Source organism: Notothenia rossii (assembly GCF_949606895.1).
Source record: "Notothenia rossii genome assembly, chromosome: 10".
NCBI classification, from domain to species: domain Eukaryota; kingdom Metazoa; phylum Chordata; class Actinopteri; order Perciformes; family Nototheniidae; genus Notothenia; species Notothenia rossii.
In genome coordinates this window covers 448,426-470,865 of record NC_136908.1, presented here as the reverse complement: position 1 = coordinate 470,865, position 22,440 = coordinate 448,426, and the positions used below count along the sequence as shown (strand labels likewise).

General features: G+C 46.0%; 1 protein-coding gene across 1 annotated transcript in view; it reads right to left on the bottom strand.

Moving 5' to 3' along the window:
* The window catches only part of LOC307022046 (regulating synaptic membrane exocytosis protein 2-like), a 29,974-nt gene extending 18,496 nt beyond the window's left edge, over positions 1 to 11,478 (bottom strand). The window contains exons 1-13 of the mRNA XM_079654621.1: positions 9,901 to 11,478; positions 9,359 to 9,408; positions 9,127 to 9,246; positions 8,939 to 9,038; positions 8,685 to 8,808; positions 8,515 to 8,552; positions 7,975 to 8,015; positions 7,862 to 7,897; positions 5,870 to 6,000; positions 5,263 to 5,422; positions 2,665 to 2,767; positions 1,845 to 1,895; positions 1,621 to 1,759 (exon numbers count right to left, since the gene is read on the bottom strand). Coding sequence (XP_079510747.1) covers positions 1,621 to 1,759; positions 1,845 to 1,895; positions 2,665 to 2,767; positions 5,263 to 5,422; positions 5,870 to 6,000; positions 7,862 to 7,897; positions 7,975 to 8,015; positions 8,515 to 8,552; positions 8,685 to 8,808; positions 8,939 to 9,038; positions 9,127 to 9,246; positions 9,359 to 9,403 — 1,088 coding nt within the window. The 5' untranslated portion in view covers positions 9,404 to 9,408; positions 9,901 to 11,478. The remainder of the gene's footprint in view (positions 1 to 1,620; positions 1,760 to 1,844; positions 1,896 to 2,664; positions 2,768 to 5,262; positions 5,423 to 5,869; positions 6,001 to 7,861; positions 7,898 to 7,974; positions 8,016 to 8,514; positions 8,553 to 8,684; positions 8,809 to 8,938; positions 9,039 to 9,126; positions 9,247 to 9,358; positions 9,409 to 9,900) is intronic.
* Positions 11,479 to 22,440: the final 10,962 nt, after the last annotated feature.

Genomic DNA, 22,440 nt, shown 5'->3' with positions numbered 1-22,440 from the left:
TAGTGAGTCTCCTGACACACCGGGGACACATGGTGATGTAGAGAAGACATCACTTTGAGAGTCTCCTGACACACCGGGGACACATGGTGATGTAGAGAAGACATCACTTTGTGAGTCTCCTGACACACAGGGGACACATGGTGATGGAGAGAAGACATCACTTAGTGAGTCTCCTGACACACCGGGGACACATGGTGATGTAGAGAAGACATCACTTTGTGAGTCTCCTGACGCACCGGGGACAGATGGTGATGTAGAGAAGACATCACTTTGAGAGTCTCCTGACACACCGGGGACACATGGTGATGTAGAGAAGACATCACTTTGTGAGTCTCCTGACACACCGGGGACACATGGTGATGTAGAGAAGACATCACTTTGAGAGTCTCCTGACACACCGGGGACACATGGTGATGTAGAGAAGACATCACTTAGTGAGTCTCCTGACACACCGGGGACACATGGTGATGTAGAGAAGACATCACTTTGAGAGTCTCCTGACACACCGGGGACACATGGTGATGGAGAGAAGACATCACTTTGAGAGTCTCCTGACACACCGGGGACACATGGTGATGTAGAGAAGACATCACTTAGTGAGTCTCCTGACACACCGGGGACACATGGTGATGTAGAGAAGACATCACTTTGTGAGTCTCCTGACACACAGGGGACACATGGTGATGGAGAGAAGACATCACTTAGTGAGTCTCCTGACACACCGGGGACACATGGTGATGTAGAGAAGACATCACTTTGAGAGTCTCCTGACACACCGGGGACACATGGTGATGTAGAGAAGACATCACTTTGTGAGTCTCCTGACACACAGGGGACACATGGTGATGGAGAGAAGACATCACTTAGTGAGTCTCCTGACACACCGGGGACACATGGTGATGTAGAGAAGACATCACTTTGTGAGTCTCCTGACGCACCGGGGACAGATGGTGATGTAGAGAAGACATCACTTTGAGAGTCTCCTGACACACCGGGGACACATGGTGATGTAGAGAAGACATCACTTTGTGAGTCTCCTGACACACCGGGGACACATGGTGATGTAGAGAAGACATCACTTTGAGAGTCTCCTGACACACCGGGGACACATGGTGATGTAGAGAAGACATCACTTAGTGAGTCTCCTGACACACCGGGGACACATGGTGATGTAGAGAAGACATCACTTTGAGAGTCTCCTGACACACCGGGGACACATGGTGATGTAGAGAAGACATCACTTTGTGAGTCTCCTGACGCACCGGGGACACATGGTGATGTAGAGAAGACATCACTTAGTGAGTCTCCTGACACACCGGGGACACATGGTGATGTAGAGAAGACATCACTTTGAGAGTCTCCTGACACACCGGGGACACATGGTGATGTAGAGAAGACATCACTTTGTGAGTCTCCTGACACACCGGGGACACATGGTGATGTAGAGAAGACATCACTTTGAGAGTCTCCTGACACACCGGGGACACATGGTGATGTAGAGAAGACATCACTTAGTGAGTCTCCTGACACACCGGGGACACATGGTGATGTAGAGAAGACATCAGAAAGTGAATTTTGCATGATAGGAGACTTTTAATACAGGTGTAGTAACTGCTTTACCTGAGGGGGGAGGACTGGCTCGGAGACCGTGACCTCATCCGAACTAGGTCTGAACGAGCGTTCTGATTGGACGCCATCATGACCTGTTCCGGCACTGATTGGGTGGAGCTGTGGAAGTCCCGCTCACTCAGCCGGTAGTCTGCATGGAAAAAAATTAAATCAATAAATCATACTTATACATATTGAATGTTGAGCTGCAGTGCATGCTGGGAGGTGTAGTTCACCTGAGACGACCCCGATGCCATCCTCTTCCAACTCACTGATCCTGGGAGCGCCTGAGAAACAGAGAGGTTAAATTACATGAACCTATAACACACACACACACACACACACACACACACACACACACACACACACACACACACACACACACACACACACACACACACACACACACACACACACACACACACACACACACACACACACACACACACACACACACACACACACACACACACACACACACACACACACACACACACACACACACACACACACACACACACACACACACACACCTTTTACCTGCGTTATAGTATGGAGCTTTGCAGTGGCGGCTGGTGGAAATTATTTTGGGGTGGGGCTATTGTAATGGTGAAAAAACCACACAGGGAGCATTTGGAGAAATGACCCCTTAAATGATGACTTCTGGTGATGTTAAAAATATGAGAAGACGGATCAATACCTCCATAATCTTCAGTGTGGTTAGCTCTGAATCTTCCAAAACGTCCAAAACACCTTGTCCTGGACATAGTTTCTACAGTAAACTGTGCAACATTACAGTAGGCCTACAAAAACTGCAGAACACCGGTTCTTTGGGAACACTCAAATGATTGAATTCCCATTTAAAATCAGGAGACTAAATACGAACATTATATGCAGACACAGACGTGGTTCAGAAACACAGAGATATTAGAAAACAGACCATTAAGGCAAAAAATCTAGTTTGATGGATGCTGTCAAAACTCAACTATATACAATAATATGTGTATGTGTGTGTGTGTGTGTGTGTGTGTGTGTGTGTGTGTGTGTGTGTCTCACTCTGCAGACCCCTCCTCTGCAGGATTGGGGGGGTGATGGGCAGCTGCAGTTTGTACCAGTGAGGCTGATCATCCAGGAGAGCCGAGTCCAGCTGGACGATCACCTGGCGGGAGTAACTGTACATTTACTCAAGTAGTTCCTCTACAGTTCAGAGGTACATGGTGTACTTCTACTCCTCTACAGTTCAGAGGTACATGGTGTACTTCTACTCCTCTACAGTTCAGAGGTACATGGTGTACTTCTACTCCTCTACAGTTCAGAGGTACATGGTGTACTTCTACTCCTCTACAGTTCAGAGGTACATGGTGTACTTCTACTCCTCTACAGTTCAGAGGTACATGGAGTACTTCTACTCCACTACAGTTCAGAGGTACATGGTGTACTTCTACTCCTCTACAGTTCAGAGGTACATGGTGTACTTCTACTCCACTACAGTTCAGAGGTACATGGTGTACTTCTACTCCTCTACAGTTCAGAGGTACATGGTGTACTTCTACTCCTCTACAGTTCAGAGGTACATGGTGTACTTCTACTCCACTCCATGTATTTAATACCTTTAGTTACTTCTCAGATGTGGATGAATGATGTGAAATATAATCAAGTGTTAAATCAGACTTTAGTTCCACCTGGAGTAAATCCACCAGCTACCCTGCAGTATACAAAGTCATTCAGACTAGCTGCACCTTTATGGGCTCAGAACAGTCTCATAACACACACATGCACACAGAAGGATTCACACTTGTGTTTTTCAAAGCACACTCAAATGTGTTCCGTTTCATATTCATGTAAATAAAATCAAAATACAGAAAAAAGTTTTACGTATGTATTTTTGATCCACACATATTTGTTTTCCGTTGAAAACCTCTGAACCTGCAACACAACCCGCTTCCTGTGCACGGATCGCTGTGCATTCGTGTGTTGGTTTTTTAAGACGCCCCTGACGGTCAGCCGATTCGTACTTGTCATTGTTGCTATCTATAGCCAATCAGATGTCTCCTCCAGTCTAAGCCAATCACATGAGCGCGCCCCCACGAGGGTAGATTTCTTGCGTTCATCGTCCGATATTCACTCTAAATAGTTTGATCGGTGCTCTCTATAAAGGCCGATCAGGAGAGCTGGATCTGATCGATATGGACATAAACGCGAGTGAAGTGTAGCCGGACGCGAGGGAGAGATCAGATCAGCTGCTGAGTCTGACGGAGACATGCAGCTCTGCATGATCACCTGAAGCTCCGCCCTCTGTTTAGCGAGCTGACCGGACTGCGCAAAATGCGTATATGAAGCGTCATGAACACAATAAATCATACCCTCGAGGGGGCGCGCTCATGTGATTGGCTTAGACTGGAGGAGACATCTGATTGGCTATAGATAGAATAAATTAAAAGTACGAATCGGCTGACCGTCAGGGGAGTCTCAAAAAACCCACACACGAATGCACAGCGATCCGTGCACAGAGAGCGGGTTGTGTTGCAGGTTCAGAGGTTTTCAACGGAAAACTAATATTTGTGGATCAAAAATACATACGTAAAACTTTTTTCTGTGTTTGGATTTTATTTACATGTTTATGAAACGGAACACATTTGTGTTTGCTTTGAAAAACACAAGTGTGGATCCTTCTGTGTGCATGTGTGTGTTATGAGACTGTTCTGAACCCATACACCTTTACCAGCTTTGAGAACACTTTCATGATCAATCATTATAAAAAATATCATATCTATTATTCTGAAATGGACCAATCTGCACAACGACTACTTTTACTGTCTTTCACTATATTTTGATGAGAATACTTTTCTACTTTTACTTGAGGAACATTTTGAATGCAGGACTTTTACTGTAACAGAGTATTCCTACACTCTGGGACTTCTACTTTTAGTCAAGTACAAGATCTGAGTACTTCTACTTTTACTCAAGTACAAGATCTGAGTACTTCTACTTTTACTCAAGAACAAGATCTGAGTACTTCTACTTTTACTCAAGTACAAGATCTGAGTACTTCCACTTTAACTCAAGTACAAGATCTGAGTACTTCTACTTTTACTCAAGTACAAGATCTGAGTACTTCTACTTTTACTCAAGTACAAGATCTGAGTACTTCTACTTTTACTCAAGTACAAGATCTGAGTACTTCTACTTTTACTCAAGTACAAGATCTGAGTACTTCTACTTTTACTCAAGTACAAGATCTGAGTACTTCCACTTTAACTCAAGTACAAGATCTGAGTACTTCTACTTTTACTCAAGTACAAGATCTGAGTACTTCTACTTTTACTCAAGTACAAGATCTGAGTACTTCTACTTTTACTCAAGTACAAGATATGAGTACTTCTACTTTTACTCAAGTACAAGATCTGAGTACTTCTACTTTTACTCAAGTACAAGATATGAGTACTTCTACTTTTACTCAAGTACAAGATCTGAGTACTTCTACTTTTACTCAAGAACAAGATCTGAGTACTTCTACTCGCCCCCTCCCCTCTGACTGGTTACCTCCCCGAGCAGTAGCCCCTCCCCCATGATTGGTTACCTCCCCCAGCTGTAGCTCCTCCCCCCTGATTGGTTACCTCCCCCAGCAGTAGCTCCTCCCCCCTGATTGGTTACCTCCCCCAGCAGTAGCTCCTCCCCCCCCTGGTCCCAGGCAGTCAGCTCCAGATTCCTCTCCCTCAGGTCTCTGTTCTGCACGGAGGAGAACATGAAGGTCTGGTTCCATCGAGGATCCAGAGACTTTCTGACTGTCTTCGTCCTGCGGTAGCTCCGATCACTGAGGGAGAGAGAGGGAAGGGGGGAGAGGGTCTGTCAATGAGAGACTCATCACTGAGGGGGGGGGGGGAAGAGGGGGGGGCGCCGCATAATGAGATGAAGACGGCCACCTGACGACACTTTGGCTCAAAAATACTTTTTCCCATTGATTTACATTAGGAAAGAGATAATAAGGGCTAAATGATAGGAGGCGGGGCTTAATGACAGGAGGCGGGGCTTAATGACAGGAGGCGGGGCTTCTTTATTGTTCCCTTTATTATTTTAAAAGGTTTTATATTAAGCTGTTTGGCTCCTCTTTTATTCTGAAAGGTCTTCCCCCTCACTTCCTGTGTGCACACGACCCTGAATCAGGTGTTTACCTGAGGATTACTATCAGAACCGGTTCTCATGTGTTCACCTGCGGTCCGGCAGGAAGTAGATCTTAGCGAACGGCTTCTCATGTTCTCACCTGCGGTCCGGCAGGAAGTAGATCTTAACGAACGGGTTCCTTGGTCGGCTGTCTGCCCGGACAGGAAGTTCTTTTGCTCCAAGAACCGTCACGATCAGCTGATGGCCCACTTTATCATACCAGAGCTTCACCTGGAAGTGGATAAAACACTGGAGAACCCTGGAGAACCCAGAGGAGAACCCAGAGGAGAACCCAGAGGAGAACCCACAGGAGAACCCCCAGGAGACCCCAGAGGAGAACCCACAGGAGAACCCAGAGGAGAACCCACAGGAGAACCCCCAGAGGAAAACCCCCACAGGAGAACCCAGACAGGAGAACCAAGAGAGAGGAAGTAAGAGAGAGGAACCCCAAGGAGAACAAAGAGAGGAGAGGAGAACCAAGAGGAGAACCCAGAGAGGAGAACCCCCAGAGGAGAACCCAGAGAGGAGAACCCAGAGGAGAACCCAGAGGAGAACCCAGAGAGGAGAACCCCCAGAGCAGAACCCAGAGGAGAACCCCCCAGAGGAGAACCCAGAGGGGAGAACCCAGAGGAGAACCCAGAGGAGAACCCCCCAGAGGAGAACCCAGAGAGGAGAACCCAGAGGAGAACCCCCAGAGCAGAACCCAGAGGAGAACCCCCCAGAGGAGAACCCAGAGAGGAGAACCCAGAGGAGAACCCAGAGAGGAGAACCCAGAGGAGAACCCAGAGGAGAACCCAGAGAAGAGAACCCAGAGGAGAACCCAGAGGAGAACCCAGAGAGGAGAACCCAGAGGAGAACCCCCAGAGGAGAACCCCCAGAGGAGAACCCAGAGGAGAACCCCCACAGGAGAACCCCCACAGGAGAACCCCCAGAGGAAAACCCAGAGAGAAAAACCCAGACAGGAGAACCAAGAGAGAGGAACCCCAAGGAGAACAAAGAGAGGAGAGGAGAACCCAGAGGAGAACCCAGAGGAGAACCCAGAGGAGAACCCCCACAGAAGAACCCAGAGGAGAACCCCCAGAGGAGAACCTAGAGGAGAACCCAGAGGAGAACCCAGAGGAGAACCCCCACAGGAGAACCCCCAGAGGAGAACCCCCACAGAAGAACCCAGAGGAGAACCCCCAGAGGAGAACCCAGAGGAGAACCCAGAGGAGAACCCCCACAGGAGAACCCCCAGAGGAGAACCCCCAGAGGAGAACCCAGAGGAGAACCCCCACAGGAAAACCCCCAGAAGATAACCCAGAGGAGAACCCAGAGAGGAGAACCCCCACAGGAGAACCCAGAGGAGAACCCAGAGAGGAGAACCCAGAGGAGAACCCCCAGAGGAGAACCCCCACAGGAGAACGCCCAGAGGAGAACCCCCAGAGGAGAACCCAGAGGAGAACCCAGAGGAGAACCCCCACAGGAGAACCCCCAGAGGAGAACCCCCAGAGGAGAACCCAGAGGAGAACCCCCAGAGGAGAACCCCCAGAGGAGAACCCAGAGGAGAACCCCCAGAGGAGAACCCAGAGAGGAGAACCCCCACAGGAGAACCCAGAGGAGAACCCAGAGAGGAGAACCCAGAGGAGAACGCCCAGAGGAGAACCCCCACAGGAGAACCCCCAGAGGAGAACCCCCACAGAAGAACCCAGAGGAGAACCCCCAGAAGAGAACCCAGAGGAGAACCCAGAGGAGAACCCCCACAGGAGAACCCCCAGAGGAGAACCCCCAGAGGAGAACCCAGAGGAGAACCCAGAGGAGAACCCAGAGAGGAGAACCCAGAGGAGAACCCAGAGGAGAACCCAGAGGAGAACCCAGAGGAGAACCCAGAGAGGAGAACCCCCAGAGGAAAACCCAGAGGAGATCCCCCAGAGGAGAACCCCCACAGGAGAACCCAGAGGAGAACCCCCAGAGGAGAACCCCCACAGCAGAACCCCCAGAGGAAAACCCCCCGAGGAGAACCTAGAGGAGAACCCAGAGAGGAGAAGCCAGAGAGGAGAACCCAGAGGAAAACCCTCAGAGGAGAACCCAGAGGAGAACCCCTCTACAGTACCTGGATCCTGGGGACCAGAGGACGCCTGTTGCCGGTCTGAAACACATCAACACGGAAATGCAGTTAACTGAGAGCTGATTGGCTGATGTGCAGTGCATGCTGGGTAAACTTACAGAAACCTGGTTGGAGAGAACGCCGCGGCTGATGGGTAAACCTGGAGAGAAGCAAACACTTTCAGTCTCTGGCCGTTTCTCAATGTCGAGTAAACCGGCTGCAGAGCCACTATTTCAACTATACTTCGTCATCGAGTGGCGCAGCATTCGGCCCAGCATTCGGCGCCACTCGATGACGAAGTATACTTGAAATAGTGGCTCTGCAGCCGGTTTACTCGACATTGAGAAACGGCCTCTGTGTGGTCCTTGTTGTCTGGTGTTAGTGGTTGTTGTGTCGTGTTATAAAATCCTGAGTGTCCTCCTCCAACATGAGAGTAACATGCAAACAAAGGTATCAACTGTAGCTGTGAACATGACAGGATGTGTGATTACCTAGAAGAGCATCAGGACTGTTTGAGGCATATGATAGCTATGTGATTAACATGATGATTCAGCCTCTATGGAGAGAGACATATGACAAGCATGCTCATTTCTGACGTGGAGCTAATCTGAAGTAAACATTGTACAGCAGTAGTTGTGTGTCTGTGTTGATGAACTTACTGGAGTCCAGCAGGAAGCCGTCCGTTCTGGAAACCTCTCTGAGGAACAGAAGAGTAATGTGTCAACAGAACATCAGGTGTGTGTGTGTGTGTGTGTGTGTGTGTGTGTGTGTGTGTGTGTGTGTGTGTGTGTGTGTGTGTGTGTGTGTGTGTGTGTGTGTGTGTGTGTACCTGAGGGGGCGGGACACCATCAGCTCCACCTGAGGCTCAGGTTGCGAGTCCAGGATAACGTTGTAGACTTCGTTAAACGAGGCTCCCTGCAGAACCTGACCGTTCCACTGCAGAACCTGATCACCTGAGAGAGGGTTGGTGTGTTGGTTGTGTGTGTGTGTGTGTGTGTGTGTGTGTGTGTGTGTGTGTGTGTGTGTGTGTGTGTGTGTGTGTGTGTGTGTGTGTGTGTGTGTGTGTGTGTGTGTGTGTGTTACCTGGTCTCAGCTGCCCCACAGTGTCAGCCAGACTTCCTCTCTTCACCTTGGTGATGAACGCACAGAGACGACCAGACTCTGTCATCTTCCCCCCAACAACCTGAACACATGAGCAAAGTAACAGAGAGGAGGATGAGGAGGAGAGCGAGGAGGAGGAGGAGGAGGAGGAAGAGGAGGAGGAGTCTCACCTTGAGTCCAAGCAGCGCTCCGGTGTCTGCAGGAATCGACCCGTCCTTCATCCTCTTGTTCAGCACGATCCGACCAATCAGGCGCTCTCCATCCTTTGATGGTTGCCAGGTGACCGGATGCTGATGAGAATGTAAAAACGTGTGGTCGCTAAGCAACAGCATCAGTTGATTTCAGCCAATATGTGACACCTGACAGGAAGGAGGGGGCGGGACTTAGATGGGCGGGGCTTACCAAAGACATAGGTGCAGCCTCGCCGTCCCACCATTGGCCGTCCATGTCTCCTAGCAGCAGGACACATGGGTCAGAGGTCAGACTTCATGTTCCACACACACACCCACCCACCCACCCACACACACACACACACACACACACACACACACACACACACACACACACACACACACACACACACACACACACACACACACACACACACACACACACACACACACACACACACACACACACACACACACACACACACACACACACACACACACACCATCTCCTCCCCCTCTGTGTTCTGTTCAACAGGTACATGGAACAGCTTAACCTCAGAGAGACTCAACGTGTCGCCTCTAATCCCTCTGTACTAAGCAGCTTTACACACACACACACACACACACACACACACACACACACACACACACACACACACACACACACACACACACACACACACACACACACACACACACACACACACACACACACACACACACACACACACACACACACACACACACACACACACACACACAAAGAGTACTCACAGGTGTGTCAGAGGGCCATGAAGGAGGCGGGGCTTCAGAAGAGGTGCTGTTTGCTGCTTCTCACGCCTTCCTGTAACTTCCTGTCTCCGAGCCCATGGTTGCGGCCCAATAGTCCAAAAATCCGCTCCTCTCGTCTCTTCCCCTCCTCTGAGTGAAAGGTCATGGGGTTAAGGGATAGTGGATAGGAGAAAACAAAAGGACTTAGGAGAAGAGACTGTGGTACTTTAGAGAATCGACTGCACTTTCACTATCCCACGTGTTTATGATGCGCCAGCGGACGTCCTGAATGTGCGTCTGCTGCTGTGGGGAAACTATGGAAACTACAGTTTTCTATACAGAGGACTACAACATGGATGTTTAATAAGAAGGAGGGACTCATCTAGAGACTCTGCACCGTGCTCTGATGCTGTTGCTTTATGAACAACAGAGAAACATATTCTTCATGACCAAAGCTGGAATTGAAATAAAAAAGGAAAGTGAAACTTCTGCTCGTCACCCTCTCCCTCCGGTCCACATTAATACAAATGATCCCAATACGTATGATTGTATGAAAAGATCTTAAAATCAATACAAATGTATTTATTATAAACGTTAGTCCTTAACATCTATCACTGTGGATATCATTCAAACATCTTTTAAAAGTTGAACAAACCCCACACAGCTCAGTGAAATGTTGACTTTATTTGATCATTTCAGTAAAAACTAACGTTCATATTTCTCCTTTTGATTATAATACAGATTTTGGACTATTGGACCGCAACCAAGACTGAGGTCATCTCTTCTGGACCCCAACCTCCAGCCTCTCCGGTTGATATTCTGGGCTCCCTCAATAAAAACATCCTCCCCTCTGTCATGAACCTTGGAGTGACTTTCAATAGCACTTTTAAATTCGATAAGCAGATCTGCACCGTAGTCAAATCCTGCTTTTTTAAAATACGACTATTGGCCAAGACCAAGCCGTATTTATCTTTTAAAGACCTGGAAAGGGTTATTAACGCCTTTGTTACCTCGAGACTGGACTATTGCAACGCTCTGTATGTGGGTATGGACCAGGCCTCAACTAAACGCCTGCAGCTAGTGCAGAACGCAGCTGCACGTCTTCTGACTGGCCACAAAATGCGTGACCACATCACCCCAATTCTGGCCTCACTGCACAGGCTTCCAGTTCGGTTCAGAATGGATTTTAAAATCCTTTTATTTGTTTCCAAAGCCCTGAATGGGCTGGCTCCGGCCTATGTAGCTGAACTCCTCCATCGCTACACCCCAGCCAGAGCTTTAAGGTCTTCTGACCAGCTGCTGCTGATAGTGCCAAAGACCAGCATTTTGTCCTCTCCTTTCGTAAAGGGAGGTCCAGTGGTTCCTAAGCTAAAGGAGGTTATAAAGGAAGCTTGAAACCTCCTTTCCTATCATCTAGAGAATTGGAACGGCACTTATCATGGCTGCCACTGAGGGACTTCCGGGTCATTTCAATCCGTTAGGAAGGTTCCTAAGCTAAATGGACTATTGGGCCGCAACCCATCTCTCTGTCTGTTAGCTCAAACTAGCTTCCTGCTGACTGCTGCTGCTAACCTGTTGTTATGCTGCTGTTAGTCTGTTGCTATGCTGCTGTTAGTCTGTTGCTATGCTGCTGTTAGCCTGTTGTTCGGCTGCTGTTAGCCTGTTGTTCGGCTGCTGTTAGGCTGCTGTTATGCTACTGTTAGGCTGCTGTTATGCTACTGTTAGTTTGATGTTAAGCTACTGTTAGCCTGTTGTTAGGCTGCTGTTAGCCTGCTGTTATGCTGCTGTTAGCCTGTTGTTATGCTGCTGTTAGCCTGTTGTTATGCTGCTGTTAGCCTGCTGTTATGCTGCTGTTAGCCTGTTGTTATGCTACTGTTAGCCTGTTGTTAGGCTGCTGTTAGCCTGTTGTTAGCCTGTTGTTAGGCTGCTGTTAGCCTGTTGTCAGGCTGCAGTTAGCCTGTTGTTAGCCTGTTGTTATGCTACTGTTAGCCTGTTGTTATGCTGCTGTTAGCCTGTTGATATGCTACTGTTAGGCTGCTGTTATGCTACTGTTAGGCTGCTGTTATGCTACTGTTAGTTTGATGTTATGCTGTTGTTAGCCTGTTGTTAGGCTGCTGTTAGCCTGTTGTTAGGCTGGTGTTAGCCTGTTGTTAGGCTGCTGTTAGCCTGTTGTTAGGCTGCTGTTAGCCTGTTGTCAGGCTGCTGTTAGCCTGTTGTCATGCTGGTGTTAGCCTGTTGTTAGGCTGCTGTTAGCCTGTTGTCAGGCTGCTGTTAGCCTGTTGTCAGGCTGCTGTTAGCCTGTTGTTATGCTGGTGTTAGCCTGTTGTTAGGCTGCTGTTAGCCTGTTGTTAGGCTGCTGTTAGCCTGTTGTTATGCTACTGTTAGCCTGTTGATATGCTACTGTTAGCCTGTTGTTATGCTACTGTTAGCCTGTTGTTATGCTACTGTTAGGCTGCTGTTATGCTACTGTTAGTTTGATGTTATGCTACTGTTAGTTTGATGTTATGCTGTTGTTAGCCTGTTGTTAGGCTGCTGTTAGCCTGTTGTTAGGCTGCTGTTAGCCTGTTGTCAGGCTGCTGTTAGCCTGTTGATATGCTACTGTTAGCCTGTTGTTATGCTACTGTTAGCCTGTTGTTATGCTACTGTTAGGCTGCTGTTATGCTACTGTTAGTTTGATGTTATGCTACTGTTAGGCTGCTGTTAGTTTGATGTTATGCTGTTGTTAGCCTGTTGTTAGGCTGCTGTTAGCCTGTTGTTAGGCTGCTGTTAGCCTGTTGTCAGGCTGCAGTTAGCCTGTTGTTAGCCTGTTGTTATGCTACTGTTAGCCTGTTGTTATGCTACTGTTAGCCTGTTGATATGCTACTGTTAGGCTGCTGTTATGCTACTGTTAGGCTGCTGTTATGCTACTGTTAGCCTGCTGTTAGCCTGTTGTTAGGCTGCTGTTAGCCTGTTGTTATGCTACTGTTAGCCTGTTGATATGCTACTGTTAGGCTGCTGTTAGTTTGATGTTATGCTGTTGTTAGCCTGTTGTTAGGCTGCTGTTAGCCTGTTGTTAGGCTGCTGTTAGCCTGTTGTCAGGCTGCTGTTAGCCTGTTGTTATGCTGCTGTTAGCCTGTTGTTAGGCTGCTGTTAGCCTGTTGTTAGGCTGCTGTTAGCCTGTTGTTATGCTGCTGTTAGCCTGTTGTTATGCTGCTGTTAGCCTTTTGGTATGCTACTGTTAGCCTGTTGTTAGGCTGCTGTTAGCCTGTTGTTAGGCTGCTGTTAGCCTGTTGTTATGCTGCTGTTAGCCTTTTGGTATGCTACTGTTAGCCTGTTGTTAGGCTGCTGTTAGCCTGTTGTTATGCTGCTGTTAGCCTGTTGGTATGCTGCTGTTAGCCTGTTGTTATGCTGCTGTTAGCCTTTTGGTATGCTACTGTTAGCCTGTTGTTAGGCTGCTGTTAGCCTGTTGTTAGGCTGCTGTTAGCCTGTTGTTAGGCTGCTGTTAGCCTGTTGGTATGCTACTGTTAGCCTGTTGTTATGCTACTGTTAGCCTGTTGCTGTTAGCCTGTTGTTATGCTGCTGTTAGCCTGTTGTTATGTTGCTGTTAGCCTGTTGTTATGCTGGTGTTAGCCTGTTGTTAAGCTGCTGTTAGCCTGTTGTTATGCTGCTGTTAGCCTGTTGTTATGCTACTGTTAGCCTGTTGTTATGCTGGTGTTAGCCTGTTGTTATGCTGGTGTTAGCCTGTTGTTATGCTGCTGTTAGCCTGTTGTTATGCTGCTGTTAGCCTGTTGTTATGCTGCTGTTAGCCTGTTGTTATGCTGCTGTTAGCCTGTTGTTATGCTGCTGTTAGCCTGTTGTTAAGCTGCTGTTAGCCTGTTGTTATGCTGCTGTTAGCCTGTTGGCATGCTACTGTTAGCCTGTTGTTATGCTGCTGTTAGCCTGTTGTTATGCTGCTGTTAGCCTGTTGTTATGCTACTGTTAGCCTGTTGTTATGCTACTGTTAGCCTGTTGCTGTTAGCCTGTTGTTATGCTGCTGTTAGCCTGTTGTTATACCACTGTTAGCCTGTTGTTATGTTGCTGTTAGCCTGTTGTTATGCTGCTGTTAGCCTGTTGTTATGCTGCTGTTAGCCTGTTGTTATGCTGCTGTTAGCCTGTTGTTATGCTGCTGTTAGCCTGTTGTTAAGCTGCTGTTAGCCTGTTGTTATGCTGCTGTTAGCCTGTTGTTAAGCTGCTGTTAGCCTGTTGTTATGCTGCTGTTAGCCTGTTGTTATGCTGCTGTTAGCCTGTTGTTATGCTGCTGTTAGCCTGTTGTTATGCTGCTGTTAGCCTGTTGTTAAGCTGCTGTTAGCCTGTTGTTATGCTGCTGTTAGCCTGTTGGCATGCTACTGTTAGCCTGTTGTTATGCTGCTGTTAGCCTGCTGTTATGCTGCTGTTAGCCTGTTGTTATGCTGCTGTTATGCTGTTGTTAGCCTGTTAACTGCTGCTGCTAACAGCAGTTATGCTACTGTTATCCTGTTGTTATGCTGCTGTTAGCCTGTTGTTAAGCTGCTGTTAGCCTGTTGTTATGCTGCTGTTATGCTGTTGTTAGCCTGTTAACTGCTGCTGCTAACAGCAGTTATGCTACTGTTATCCTGCTGTTATGCTGCTGTTAGCCTGCTGTTATGCTGCTGTTAGCCTGCTGTTATGCTGCTGTTAGCCTGTTGTTATGCTGCTGTTATGCTGCTGTTATGCTGCTGTTATGCTGTTGTTAGCCTGTTAACTGCTGCTGCTAACAGCAGTTATGCTACTGTTATCCTGCTGTTATGCTGCTGTTAGCCTGTTATCAGCCTGTTGTTATCCTGCTGTTATGCTACTGTTATCCTGCTGTTATGCTGTTGTTAGCCTGTTGTCAGCCTGTTGTTACTCTACTGTTAGCCTGTTGTTATGCTGCTGTTAGCCTGTTGTTATACTACTGTTAGCCTGTTGTTAGCCTGTTGTCAGCCTGTTGTCAGCCTGTTGTTAGCCTGTTGTTACTCTACTGTTAGCCTGTTGTTATGCTGCTGTTAGCCTGTTGTTATACTGCTGTTAGCCTGTTGTTATGCTACTGTTAGCCTGTTGTTAGCCTGTTGTCAGCCTGTTGTCAGCCTGTTGTTAGCCTGTTGTTACTCTACTGTTAGCCTGTTGTTATACTGCTGTTAGCCTGTTGTTATGCTACTGTTAGCCTGTTGTTAGCCTGTTGTCAGCCTGTTGTCAGCCTGTTGTTAGCCTGTTGTTACTCTACTGTTAGCCTGTTGTTATGCTACTGTTAGCCTGTTGTTATGCTACTGTTAGCCTGTTGTTAGCCTGTTGTCAGCCTGTTGTCAGCCTGTTGTTAGCCTGTTGTTACTCTACTGTTAGCCTGTTGTTATACTGCTGTTAGCCTGTTGTTATGCTACTGTTAGCCTGTTGTTATACTGCTGTTAGCCTGTTGTTATGCTACTGTTATCCTGCTGTTATGCTACTGTTAGCCTGTTGTTAGCCTGTTGTCAGCCTGGTGTTAGCTTGTTAACTGCTGCTGCTAACAGCAGTTATACTACTGTCAGCCTGTTGTTAGCCTGTTGTCAGCCTGTTGTCAGCCTGTTGTTAGCCTGTTGTTACTCTACTGTTAGCCTGTTGTTATACTGCTGTTAGCCTGTTGTTATGCTACTGTTAGCCTGTTGTTATGCTGCTGTTAGCCTGTTGATATCCTGCTGTTATGCTGCTGTTAGCCTGTTGTTAGCCTGTTGTCAGCCTGTTGTCAGCCTGTTGTTAGCCTGTTGTTACTCTACTGTTAGCCTGTTGTTATACTACTGTTAGCCTGTTGTTATACTGCTGTTAGCCTGTTGTTATGCTACTGTTAGCCTGTTGTTATGCTGCTGTTAGCCTGTTGATATCCTGCTGTTATGCTACTGTTATCCTGCTGTTATGCTACTGTTAGCCTGTTGTTAGCCTGTTGTCAGCCTGTTGTCAGCCTGTTGTTAGCCTGTTGTTACTCTACTGTTAGCCTGTTGTTATACTACTGTTAGCCTGTTGTTATACTGCTGTTAGCCTGTTGTTATGCTACTGTTAGCCTGTTGTTATGCTGCTGTTAGCCTGTTGTTAAGCTGCTGTTAGCCTGTTGTTATACTACTGTTAGCCTGTTGTTATACTGCTGTTAGCCTGTTGTTATGCTACTGTTAGCCTGTTGTTATGCTGCTGTTAGCCTGTTGCTATCCTGCTGTTAGCCTGTTGTCAGCCTGGTGTTAGCCTGTTAACTGCTGCTGCTAACAGCAGTTATACTACTGTCAGCCTGTTGTTATGCTGTTGTTATGCTACTGTTAGACTGTTGTTAGCTGGTGGAGATTGTCAAGTTGTTTGCAATTAAACCTCGACCCGCTCTACCTGAAGTCCAGCAGATCACCCTGAAGTCCAGTAAATCACTCTGAAGTCCAGCAGATCACTCTGAAGTCCAGTAGATCACTCTGAAGTCCAGCAGATCCCCCTGAAGTCCAGTTTATCACTCTGAAGTCCAGTAGATCACTCTGAAGTCCATCAGATCCCCCTGAAGTCCATCAGATCCCCCTGAAGTCCAGTAGATCACTCTGAAGTCCAGTAGATCACTCTGAAGTCCAGCAGATCACTTTGAAGTCCAGTAGATCCCCCTGAAGTCCAGCAGATCCCCCTGAAGTCCAGTAGATCACTCTGAAGTCCAGCAGATCACTCTGAAGTCCAGTAAATCACTCTGAAGTCCATCAGATCACTTTGAAGTCCAGCAGATCACTCTGAAGTCCAGTAAATCACTCTGAAGTCCAGCAGATCACTCTGAAGTCCAGTAGATCACTCTGAAGTCCAGCAGATCCCCCTGAAGTCCAGTTTATCACTCTGAAGTCCAGTAGATCACTCTGAAGTCCAGTAGATCACTCTGAAGTCCAGCAGATCACTTTGAAGTCCAGTAGATCCCCCTGAAGTCCAGCAGATCCCCCTGAAGTCCAGTAGATCACTCTGAAGTCCAGTAGATCACTCTGAAGTCCAGTAGATCCCCCTGAAGTCCAGTAGATCACTCTGAAGTCCAGTAGATCCCCCTGAAGTCCAGCAGATCCCCCTGAAGTCCAGTAGATCACTCTGAAGTCCAGTAGATCACTCTGAAGTCCAGTAGATCCCCCTGAAGTCCAGCAGATCCCCCTGAAGTCCAGTAGATCCCCCTGAAGTCCAGCAGATCACTCAGAAGTCCAGCAGATCACTCAGAAGTCAGATGTGTCTCTGTGTCTGTTGTGCATCAGTTGTGTGCCTATGTGTGTCTGCGATGCCTCTGCAGGCTCGGCTCTATTCCTGTGTCTCAGGGACATCTAAAGCAGCTAATCCACTCTCTCCTCTATAATCCCATTAAGACTGAGGGACAGAGACCGGAGAACAGTTCTGTTCCAGTCCTGATCAGATCACCTGACGGTCCTGTAGGGTTCTGCAGGATAGTCCTAGGTTCTGCAGGACAGTCCTAGGTTCTGCAGGATAGTCCTAGGTTCTGCAGGCCTCAAGTGTGACTCCTGTTCTCCTATTTCCCTCCAGGTGTCTCCAGGGCAGCAGAGATTCTAAGCCAATCAGAGCTCATAATCTCTGACCAGCTGACCTCTGGCCAATCACATGCAAGCAGCAGATTTAATCTCACTATACAGAGATAACCTGCACCCATAAAATGTTCTGTAGAGTGTTCTCAAAATACTTGAGAAAAGTAGAAAATACTTTTTCTAAAAATCCTTGAATGTTCTGAAAATTCTGACTTTTTATGAAACTACACATTTTTCAGAAAATCTCTAAATTCAGATTTCTTTGTAAAAAAATAAAAAAATAAAAAATCTCAGGATTTTTCAGAAATCTCAGAATTATGAATTTCCTGTAAATTCTTCTCCGATTTCAGAATCCTGACATTTTTGTATACATTTTTTTTTCTGGAATTACTCAAAATACAAGTTGTTCAGCAAAAAATCTAAATGTTTTGACTTTCCTCTGAAAATGTCCAAATTCACACACACACACACACACACACACACACACACACACACACACACACACACACACACACACACACACACACACACACACACACACACACACACACACACACACACACACCACACTATACACCAGTGGTTCCCTGGGGGGCGCAGATGCATGACAGGGGGGGGCGAGAAACCAGGAGGAAAAATGGTTATAAAAAAAAAAAAAAAGATTTAAAAAAAAATCATAATTGGAAAAATTCTTGATTCGAAAATAATATGATGCAGTACTACTACATCTGGGTCTCTATGTTTCATTAAAGCTCAGCTCTGTGTGTGTGTGGAACGAGAGAGAGAGAGAGAGAGAGAGAGAGAGAGAGAGAGAGAGAGAGAGAGCGCACCGGCACCGGAGATCGTTGTTGTTAGCTTCTGGTGACAGAGGAGTCCCCCAGCTGAGTGTATGGGTCCCCTCTCCCAGGCCCGGTTCTACGGGGGTGCATAAGGGTGCATTGCACCCTCAGTTGAGTCGTTATACACCCTCATTTTCAAAGATTAAAAGTGAAAAAAAGAATAAATTAAAAGTAGAAAATATTACATATATAATAACAATAACAATAATAGTAGTAATAATAATAATAATAATAATAATAATAATAATAATAAGAAAGAAGCAGATAGTTGAAATAAAATACATTGTAACTGTGGTTAAATAACAGTCTGCTGCATTTATTTGGTCAATTTAAACGGTAACGTTATGTCAGGTGCGCGTGACCTGTGCCTCTGCGCGTTCATCGTTTGCAAGGTGACCAGCAGGGAAAAAAATAAAAACAGACCTTGATGAAGGTCGCAGGGGCCCCAAATGTTGCAAGTGGGTTCCACACAAGTTAAGCAACACACTCTCAAAGTCTCTGAGCGCCAAGCACCTTTTCTCAATTCATTTCTATTTTCTTCCCCTCCCCCACCACAAGCCTGTCAGATTCTTAGCTCCAAACAGGATTTTGTGAGAAAGTTTCACCTTCGATTGAAAAAGAAGTTCTGGGTGGGTTGTGGTTTCCAAACTTCAGATTCCTGATCTGGGCCCTATTTAGAGACCCCCTGTGAAAAAATGATCTCTTTAGCCCTTTAAAAACTCATGCAGCACAGTGGCATTTCAAAAGGCCTTAAAGAGCATCTTGCAGGTTTTTATTTTTTCTACATTTATTCTTAAACTTGCTTGAAAATTACAATTAAAAAAGTGAATGTAGGATTTGATATGTTTTAGAGACATAAGGAATTCAGAGGGAAAGGAGCAATTTTGAGCTCTGCTACTAAAAACTGCTTTTTTTAAGGTCAGACGTCAAACGCGTAATATTACATCACATGGGGGACACATCTCCCTCTCTGACCGCGGGTATAGTTAGTAGTTGCGTTGGTTTGAGCGGTTGTGTTTTAGTGAGCTGGTATTTTTTCGGTAGTTTTACATTGTATCTCTCCATTTGTAATCATGGTGCAGTATTGTGTTTGTGCAGGTTGCACAAATACCAGCCTGTCAGGACATCGAGTCCACAGTAAAAAGGACCGGAGCTAGCGTTCGTTCCTGGGTGCGTTGTTCATCCACCTCCCTGCAGCACATACTCTCCACAGCTTTATCAGGAAACCGTATTACTTCTCTCTCCCCCCTCTTCACTGCTCTCTCTCTCTCTCTCCCCCCCCCTCTTCACTGCTCTCTCTCTCTCTCTCTCTCTCTCCCCCCTCTTCACTGCTCTCTCTCTCTCTCTCTCTCTCTCCCCCCTTCGCTGCTCTCTCTGGCCCTTTCTCATTTCTCCAACTCCCCTCCTCAACTCCCCTCCTCGACTCCTATCCTCGATACTTAGTCCCGCCCACAGGAGATGCGAGCCGAGGAGCAGAGGAGGGGAACCGAGGAGAGAGGAGGGGAACCGAGGAGCAGAGGAGGGGAACCGAGGAGAGAGGAGGGGAACCGAGGAGAGAGGAGGGGAACCGAGGAGAGAGGAGGGGAAGCAGCAGGCGGTTAGAGAAATGAGAACTCCTCTCCTCTGAGCGGTCATTTTAAAGAGACGTCCGTTAATTATGACGTGGCATCAGCTGCATCAGCTGTGAGCGTTTTGTTCGAGCGCTGTATTTTGTAATCTCTGTTAGATCAGCTGAACATTGTTCCCCCACATATTTACTTTGAATTCCATTTGCAACAAGTATGACACGAAAGTATGAGTATGTTCGACACATTAGTATGTGTCGAACATACTCATACATTCGTACTTCGTATAAAACTTCATACTTCAGAATCTTAATACTTGGACTGTGCCAACAAAATACAACTCAACATCTTCAGGTGAACTAAGTCACACATTTCAATAGCTCTGAGTTTCTGATGAGCTTCTGTGTTATTCTTAAATCAAATCCTTGAAATCCTATTTAAAATCTAAATATAATAATGAACTGCTAATGTTTCTGGTAAAGAAACACACTCATGTTATGGATTCAATAACAACTAGAATCATGATACTGTCAAAGGGAATGATTTCCTGGTGATACTGCTTCGACCTGTCACTGCTTAGATATTATCAAGCTGAGGAAATGAATACAGAATTCCAACATACTTTCATCAAATGTCTTTCTATTATGAATTTAAATTGCCCTTGTGAAACTAGTCTTGTGTTCATTTCTATCCCCATAATAACCTAAACAATAAAGTCTATGGCTTTTACTTATAATTGTTTACCAGACTAGAATGTCTCATTACATGACTATGTTTTAGCTTAACTTAACTGTAATATGTTCGTTCTACATTTCAAACCTCAGTTACTCTAATATCTGTTAAAATATTACAAAATGGTTTCATCATCAGAGGTCAACTTCTTTGGTATTCCCATTCTGGACTTACCTCTCTCACAGTAGCCCCTTGGCCACTGCTTCTGTATGACCCGTTATAACTCAATCAATATTTAGAAACATGTCAACATTCATCAAACAGTGTCTTATGGACATGGAGCAGGTTCATTCTAAAACTAACCAAACATTATTCACAAATGTACATCCATTATTGTCCACAGTAAACACTGCAGTGAAGTGTTCATCTCCCTCTTTCAGTCCTGAAAGAAACCGAATCTTCACATTTTAGTTTGAGCTTCACTTTTTGCAAACCGCCGCAGCCTGTGGGAGAACAATGGCATCAAGGCGATTAGAAACGGGTCACGTACGATTTTCCAATTATGTGGAATTTTAGGAAACCTCTCGTTTCCCACAGAGCCCCAGAATAATGTGTTAGTCCAAACACAGGCCTGATTAGTCATTGTTTGAAATCATGCAGTTACACTGATCACATGCAGACATACACTCACTCTGTCAGGTTCACCCCAGAGTCAGTCATTGACAGTGCCTTTCTCAAGTCACACTGTCAGTCAGGGTCAAAGGTCATTTGGTCTCAGTCTTTTGGGCCATGTGTCGTGCTCTGCAGAGACTTTGATATTTCAGCATAGGCCAGTATCCTTTGTCTACAAACATCTATCATATATGGAGCGCCATCATTTATTACTTCACGATTACAACTATCATTTTCCGATATGTAACTTTTCATTGGGACAGCTGTTTCCCACATGTCCTGACATTAGTTAACCAACATCTTCACTTCCTTATAGCACTACTACTGAGTTTATTAACACCTAATCTCTATTAAAATGTCTCATAGATCTATTTCAGAAACTTGTGCATATCATTATTTTCTTGAGTCAAAACATTATTAGGATCTTTAAAGCTCTGCCATGTATTTCATAACTCATATTCATTTATCTTCAATTCTGGTCCACTCAAAGAAACATGTTAACCTCCCTAACAGTGCGTGGAACCTTGGGTGTCCGAACATGTAACGATCACTCCTTCCTTTATCAAGGATTTAAAAACAGAAGTCATTTCATCAATGGTTTGTGGTTGAATTTAGGAGTTATCACTTATGGTATGTTTTTACTTTTTAACATCTCTAAATGTCAGGTCATCGCTGATTAAATGGATGACCGCTAGGAGGTGGTGACGCTTGTCTTTTAAACTCATAATCTGGTGCCGTGCGCTCCCTGTGAAGCTGCAAGTAAGATTTTAGAAACCACTGCAGGGTGGGTTGAGAGACCCCTTCTCCCTATTGTCAATAATATGCACCTTTACAATGGGTGATCCAAGGCGCCACATGTTTTCCTATTATATTGCTTTTTCAAAATTAAATTTGCTGATTTTTATTTTATTTTAAACTCTACATTTTGGACGACAAATAACAGATATTTCCCCATAAAGAGTTCTCCTGTAGTAATATATGCCTCAATGGTGAAGCCAATACCTCAAATTGAAATACTACATTTTGCTTAGAACTAGCTTTCCCTTCAACATGACCTCAATAAATAAATATGTGTCTGATTTTATTGAGTGGTTACTAAAACTCTCCCTTTAAACTGTAGATGAATACTGTAACAAATTAAATCTCTACCAAATTCACACATGAATAAAAACTCTAAAAGAATAATTTGTAAACATGATGGAAAGATTGAAGAATCTGTTCTACTCTGTACTCCTAACTCCAAAACACCCTCTGCTGAAAGTGTAGTGTTTCCATCAT